The 8,058-nt window shown below is 36.0% G+C and overlaps 1 protein-coding gene across 2 annotated transcripts; it reads left to right on the forward strand.

Moving 5' to 3' along the window:
- Nucleotides 1–1,227: 1,227 nt before the first annotated feature.
- Nucleotides 1,228–5,826, forward strand: LOC111391345 (E3 ubiquitin-protein ligase BOI-like). Of its 2 annotated transcripts, none has more exons than XM_023016545.1 (3): nt 1,228–1,490; nt 4,738–5,099; nt 5,271–5,826. In XM_023016545.1, exons 1-3 carry the CDS (start codon nt 1,481–1,483, stop codon nt 5,802–5,804), a joined length of 906 nt encoding a protein of 301 aa, XP_022872313.1. In that variant the 5' UTR covers nt 1,228–1,480; the 3' UTR covers nt 5,805–5,826. The 2 variants fall into 2 exon arrangements, with proteins under 2 accessions (XP_022872313.1, XP_022872314.1); XM_023016546.1 differs by lacking the exon at nt 1,228–1,490 and adding an exon at nt 2,891–3,867.
- Nucleotides 5,827–8,058: the final 2,232 nt, after the last annotated feature.

Raw genomic sequence — 8,058 nt, forward strand, 5'->3', positions numbered from 1 at the left:
TGGTTTTCATTATTCTTGCTGGCACAAGAGAAAACCCTAGAGGCTGCAATCATATTCTCTGTGTGGATCACCGTTGGAGGTTGAACAATTGGACAGCTGTGGTGGCGAATCAAGGTTGATGGAACGAAAAGAAAAGCAAAAGGATTGCAAATCTGAAAAAGGTACAATCTTATCACAATTTCTATCTAAACACAAAGGCGATTCTTGGTGGGAATCGAAAATTATTTTAAATTCCGCTGTGCATGTATAAGTAGATTCCCAACATTTTGCTTCCTTGAAAACAAAATATTGCTGGGCATGGTGTTTTAGAGTTGGGGAGTATGGTCATTGAGGTTTGTTACCAAGGCACAATTCCGGCAAGGTTTCTGGTTTAACAATGAAATGCATAATTTATATGATTACCAAAAAATGAGAGGAAGTGATATATCTGGTTATAAATAGGAGATTTCAAATATTACTGGCTAAAGCAAGAGATGCGCATTTTTCACCACTAAGCAAATGCTAAAATAATATCTAGCTTATGAACTTGTCAGTTTCCTAATCCATTTTCCGCTGCTGTCTGAGTAGTTTCCCCTCAATTAAGTTGTCATATTCATGTTCATTTTATGCTAGTATGTGATTTTGATATTGGCCTCTCCATGTCTCAGCCTTCAGGCAAAGAATTGATTTCTTTATGTAGAACACATTACATGGTCATCATTGATTAACCAACTCGCTATAAATAGTCGATGTATGGGTCAACTGCTTCCAAAACAGTGTAATGAGCTTTAGTCTTTAGCATATGTGAGCATTAGACTGTGACAACTGAAACAAAATCCTTGTTTCCTTCAATGTGAAGCAGGGGAATAGCTTCGCAAAACAAGGTTGAACATGGTCAAGACATTTGTGTGCAGTAGAATGTGGCAACTCAAGTGTTGCATCCTTAGAAACCACGGCAGAGTAATGAGATGCCTTAGTGTTTTTACATTTACAAAGAAAGGAAAGGAAATGACATCATTCTTCCCTGTCATTTTGTTTCTCTTAAATTTAAGCTTCCATTAGATTCATATTGTGCAATATCATACAATTTCAAAAATCTTTTGATTTGATATGTCCCCATCTTCGGCTTGAGAAATGCTTCTAATAGTCAAGTGTGTTAATCACACTCTACTTCTCCTACTAAGGATATAATGAACAGAAATATTAAGTAAATAAAAGAAGGAAGAAGAAGAAAGAAAATTAATCAGAAGTGAAAAGGGAATTATGGAAGAAAGGAAAAAAAAAAATACATGAGATATGAGATATCTGCAGGAAGGAAGGTCGACAAAAACAACAAAAATATCGTAGTCAATTTTGTAATTCAATTCTGTTTAGTTTTATAACCTTGATTATATATATACACATTTTAATCACAACTCGTTTCTTCTTATTTTGCAGGCTTGAATACGGCTTGTTACTATACTTCAGAAGGACTTCCCTATTATATTAAATAGCTTTTGAAATGTTTGGAGGTAATAAGAAGAATTGTACAGTCCATCCTTTCCTTGACAATAAACATTCCCTGTGTCTTGCCATGACCTCGAATCAGCTACATTTATATGGAAATTGTAGTCATAAAATCTGAAAAACCTTACGTTCGACCCAACTAACACCTAGAGGGGGGGTGAATAGGTGTTCATGCGGAATTAAAAAAACTTATTAATTAATTCGTGCAACAAGTCACAAGAATTAAAGTTTGTCCAGATTCATTCACATGTCTTAATTACATATGTTGAATTAAATAAACATTCCCTGTGTCTTGCCATGACCTCGAATCAGCTACATTTATATGGAAATTGTAGTCATAAAATCTGAAAAACCTTACGTTCGACCCAACTAACACCTAGAGGGGGGGTGAATAGGTGTTCATGCGGAATTAAAAAAACTTATTAATTAATTCGTGCAACAAGTCACAAGAATTAAAGTTTGTCCAGATTCATTCACATGTCTTAATTACATATGTTGAATTAATGGTAACAATAAATAAATTAAAGCAATAAAAGAACACAACGAATGTTGACGGAGAAACCCCAACTGGGTAAAAACTCCGGGCACAAGCCAGTAGAGATCCACTATTTGTAGAAGGTAACTTACAGTACGCCAGAACAATTGATCCCCTCAATTTTCTAACCTCCTTACTGTTTGAGAACAAGACTCTCCTGGATCTAGCAGATCTGTGCTACCATCCCAGCCTTGTATGACTTCTACTTCCCGTGAATCGTCAAGCACTCCCGCTCTTCAAGCAAGTTCTTCCCGGATCTTCAATCTGAGGATCTTCTGGAAGTTTTATAGGATTTAGAGAAGGTGGTGTTTTGGTGTTTCAGGGTGTGATGTTTTTTTTTTTTTGCTTTTCGAGGATTTTGATCTTCAAGGATTTTAGAGAGAATCAATAATATGGCTTCAATGTGTATTTCCTCTCTATTCAACTCGAAGGAGACGAATCATATTTATATGGCTCAACGTATGGTTTTTGTGGCGCGTCAAAAAATCGCGAGCTTTTAAACTTAATGTTGCCCAGATAAATAGGTCGCTCGAGCGAGGGACCAGCGTGACTCGAGCGACGTCCACTTAGCTAGAGCGACCTGCTGGCGAGGCTCTTGCGACAGTGGTTCTGCAATCGTGGCTCGAGCGAGATCATGGCGTGACTCTAGCGAAATCTCGCACCGTTTGCAACTTCGAGGCATCCATCACAACCCTAGACCTAGCCTTCAACACTTTGATTATTAGCAACTCAAGTCCCTGAACTATTGGACATTTGACACTTTGGTCCTTGACCTTACAATTATGACATTTTAATCCTTGACTTTACAATTATTACATTTTAGTCCTTGGTCACAGATTTGCCAATTACATATTTCCTAACAAAATCCATTTTAACATATCTAGGATATTGGTTTGTGTGTAGATTTTAATCTAATCGTGTCTATAAGGTGATGTATAAGAATGCTTTTTTTACTGCATTTACCCAAGTTACTACCTTACTGGTTTCTGCTCACTTGATATTTTGCCTCAGAACAAGGGATATATAATAATGATAATTGTGTACCTATAGTTGCACACGAACCACATTAGTAGTTATGCCTTCTGACTTTAAGATGGTGAACTGAATACTTTTTATCATTAAATTTGGCATGTAAACATTTAAGGCTCATTTTAATGATCTAGATTGGACTAGACCGGACAAGATTTTAGTTTCCTTTTCTTTTTTAATATTGTCGAGAACAATCCATCCAACCAAAAAGGCCATTAAGACACTCTGGTTGATTGAATAAGTGGAATAATTCTGTGGAAGCATGCACCATGAAATCTCCTTCAGTCTTTCTGATCATTGCAAATATTTACCATCATTACTATAAAGCCTTTCATCTCTAAATTTTGTGCAATTGTTTCATCTGTATATTATATTAGCTACGGCTCATAATAATTTAGTTACTTTCATCTTGTACCTTTTTCATGGTATTAATAGTATCATTATTGGCCACATCCATTTCTCAGAGAGCTAGTCTAGCATTAATGTGGCTTGATGTCCTTCCAAAAGATTTGATGTCGTTAGAGTTTCATTGATAGACAAATGAAAAGCTTTCTCAAGATGCTTATTCATCCACTTGAGAATTTCAAAAACCCCAATTGTGTCGAACTTTTCATTTTTGGAATGGAGGTATCCACCCAAGGAGGAGCTTGCTTGCATCCTAATGAGCTAGTTGGTGAGCTAATAGCTATAAACTTACTTACGTGAATGGATTAAGGCTTAACGATCCCGATCTCGGAAGAGACGCAACATTATGAGGTGAAGAGCCAACGTCGAGATGCCAAGCCTTCCCTAGATATGAGCTCTTGGGGTCCAAAATAGTGAGTCCCATACATAATTACATTTATAACAATGCTGGAAAGTTGCCAAAATACCAAAATATAAAAATCTGATAACTTAAGAGCAAGAAAATAATTCTAAATAAATCATAAACTAATTCCTAATTTTATTTCTAGAATAAGTGTGCATTTTTGGTAAATCTTCATTAAAATATCTAGGGTTAAATATCTCAGTTGCTATTGAATTTTTTCAAATGTTTTTTAGTTGTCATTGAACTTTTCCAAAATGTTTCTGAATTGCCATTGAGCTTTAAAAGTTTTTCTAGTTGTCACTGTTCATGCATTGCAATTTGCATGCTTTTGACGTTAGTGTATGTTATGTCACCAAAATTGTTGAGTGGTGTGCATTCTCAAAATGGTGAGTGACTGATGGGATAACATTTTGGTAATTTTAGAGGCAACTCGAAAATCTTTAAAGTTCAAATAGCAACTAGAAAATATTTGGGAAAATTCAGTGACAACTTCAAAATCTTCTAATGTCAAAACATTTAAACCCAAATATTTATCAAAATCTTCATTGCTTAGCTTCTACTTCCGGTTTTGTTGTTGGTCCGCATCCATTTTGACCGGCATGATGCGGCTGCATAGGCATTCTCCCTCCCAAAAATCAGAGAAATAAAGGATAATAAGCCTGTTTTATATGATCCTAAATAATGTGGGTTAAGACTTTGGATGCACTATTCAAGACTGGTTCTCTCCAAGAGAGTATTCATTCCATGTGCAGCAAGATGATCTGTATGAGGGATGATATTTGTACTACATGGATCTTGGAATAAAAATAATTAATCACCTCATCTTTTGAATCTTTATTGGCTTCACTCTTAGATGTGTTCTGATCTATTTGTTTTACAGTGCCAATTGATTTCCATGTCGGATCAGTAAAGTTTTTTCCAACTAAGCATGACAGTCTAGGTCTCCTACCTAATGAATGTGGCAGGGACACAGAAGCAATCTCGAGGCAGCAGAACCTTCAAAATTGCGTAAATAACAATATTTGTCACGATGAAGCTGATCGACTGAGAATCATTTTGAACCAGAATCCTGTGTCGACTGGTTTAAGGTTGTCTTATGATGACGATGAGCGTAACTCCTCTATTACTTCTGCAAGTGGAAGTATGTTGGATTTGTCATCAATTATATCTTCTCTGTGCAATGATCTCAAAACAGAGTTCAACCTGCCAAATGAAGAAATCAAAAAGTATATCAGAATTCAGGTACTTCAAACCATTTCTTTTTTTGAATTAATTTTTCAGTAATATGGCCAACCATCATTCTGTATCCAAATAAGGTCCCTCTTCCTAGGTGTAATCTGTGCAATTTAATTTTGGTTACAACTTGCTGTACTCGATTTTGTGCCATGACTAATTTTAAGTTCACTTGAACAGGAAGAACACGTAGCCAAAGGGTTAAGGGACTTAAAGCAGAGACACACGACTTCCTTATTGATGGCTCTGGAGAACCTGCTCAGTAAGCAGTTGCAGGAGAAAGATCTCGAGTTCAAGATTATAACTCAAAAAAATCTGGAACTAGTTGAGAGTATGAAGAAAGTTACAGCTGAAGCCCAGAGTTGGTGTTATATGGCCAAGTATAACGAGTCAGTGTGTAATATACTAAAAACCAATCTCCAACTGGCAATGCAAGATTCTAACCAAGGGAAAGAAGGATTTGGAGATAGTGAAATAGATGATGCTGAATCTTTCGTTGATCCAAACAATTACCTCAGCTTACCGGGTGGGTTGGGGAAGCCTAAATCGGTTAAGAATAATATGGTTTGTAAATTATGTAAAATGAAGGAGGTGTGTATATTGTTGATGCCTTGTAGACACCTCTGTCTGTGTAAGGATTGTGAAGGTTCGGTTCGTGTGTGTCCTGTATGCCGGTTGATAACCGCAACTCGTTTCGAGGTATACTTATCTTAAAGAACTAATGAGATTATTTACATTTTCTGACTTTCAACTTATGTTCCGATTTGGCATTTCGATTCTCATATACTAAATGTGTGATTTAAGTTTAAACCAGATAAATATGTTGTCATTTTCTGTTCCCCAATATAATAAAAAACTGTGCAAATGGATTGGTAGGTGTTGACCACAAAATTATAATCAACAAATTCTTCTCAGCGAGCCATGATTTTCTCTTACATTCACAATGCTTGATATACATCAAGGAGCGAGATGAGAAATGATTATTTGAGAAGGAAATATTTGAATTTGTATCCATTCTGCTTCTTAGGTGAGCCTATTTATAGATTATTCTTTTGGGTCCTTTAAGTAAATGATAGGTGGCGGTCAATTAATATCGGGTTTATAACTAATTTTGTCGTGTATTCACATTTTATTTACTAGCTGATGTGCTATTTATTCATTGGTCTTGAAGTTACAATTTAAACATTTATTCGCACGTATATTAGTTATAATTTCTTCAACGGAGATAGCTCGTCTTCTTGTACGCAAGCTTCTGAGTTTGTTCTTAGCCTCGCGTCTCTAGGCACGCATAAAGAGGTCATGTCCTCGTTTGTTCTCCCTACTTATATTTTCTTATTCAACAAATAATCCCTCAAGTTCGAGCCTAACTATTTATGATTGGGCTGTGAACTTGTAGCCTTCTAATATTTCCAGTATGTTTCTGTGCTCATAATGATAGTTAATGCATGGCTAGATGGAATGCCATTTTATCTTAATGCTAATTAACTCGTGATTAGGTGAAATGTCTCTTTGACTTGTGCATTTTAATGACCGTAACTCACACACTTGCTTTGGAACATATGTTTGTATGCCTCTTCATATTCGAGGGTTGAGATTACTTTATTTTTCTATGGCCGATATTGAGTCTGTTGAGATTCAATGGCTAAAATGTGTTTTATGGAGCCTATATATACATAAAATCCTAGTTTTTTTCTTCTTTATTGCCAAGAAATGACTCTGAAATTTTTTCCATTGCTAATTCTTGGAGGGGCCAGTTCCTTTTGTACCCCTTCCAAGAAGCATTCTGTAAATGCTCATTGTGATTCCACTGCATTTTCCTGATGTATCCTCCTTAGCTCTCTTAGTTATACCTTATGTGGTCGAACAAAACTCTGAAATTACTTTAATTTTCCTTTTGCCATGCTATTTCCAAACATTTGTGATTTTGACGCTGGTGCATATGATTCAGAAGCTAGGAAATTTGCTATGTTTTTGCATTTTTCACATACGTGCATCTGTGAGAGATCGCCTAAGATGGAAGGGTGATGGACCTGACTGGTTGTCGCGCCATGAGCTATCAGACAGTTACATTCACCAAACTTGATTCCACCAAAAAGCTTTCGATACGCCTTTTGTCTTTGGCCTCAATTGACCTCGATAATTAAGAATGATGGGTGTATTGGTTAGTTTAGTTTGCATACAAACGTATCTCTTTAGTTAGATCAGTTCGCATATAAATGTACTCCAATCTTGTAACTTTATATGAAAAGATTTCTATCTTCATGTTCGTTATATTTGGTTCAACTAAATTTTTTTAATAAATATATTGCTTAACGATCATCTAACTTTACTGTATTCACTTTTATTTATAATACTTTCTTAAGTATATGCCATTCCAAGTGTGCTTTAAGAGGATCTCATTTTCATCGCGAACTTGTGTTCCCGACGTAGTTAGTTCCATTACTTTGTACGGTCCTCCCATTTTGGGCATAGTGAACTGGAGCCTATTTCTTTGTCTACAACACAGACTTTCTTTAATATCAAGTCCCCTATTCTAAAATTTTTCCTATGAACATTAGAATTGAAATGTCTTTCCATCTTCCCGTGATATATGGCGAGCTTAATTTAGAAGTCCTCTAGCTTTTCCTCTATAAGGACTAAGTTCGTGTTTATAGCCTCTTCATTTTGTTCTTTGTCATATCCTTTTGTTTTGTGGAACTTAACCCGATTTCGATCGGAAGCATGGCTTCCATCTCATAGGCTAAGGAGAAAAGGGTTTCTCCCCATAGTCCTTTTATAGTGTCTAACTTTCCTTTCAAGATGCTATTTCGAGTTTTAATTCACTGCATCTACTTGTTGTTAGCCTAAGGGTAGTATAGAGTGGAGAAATGTTTGTGAATTCCCAGCTTGTTAGACATGGCTCTTTACTTTCTTCCTTGAAATTGCATACCATTATTTGACATTATAGAGTTAGGTACTTCAAATTAAC

The sequence above is a fragment of the Olea europaea genome, unplaced genomic scaffold (genome assembly GCF_002742605.1).
Source record: "Olea europaea var. sylvestris unplaced genomic scaffold, O_europaea_v1 scaffold7760, whole genome shotgun sequence".
Classification (NCBI taxonomy): domain Eukaryota; kingdom Viridiplantae; phylum Streptophyta; class Magnoliopsida; order Lamiales; family Oleaceae; genus Olea; species Olea europaea.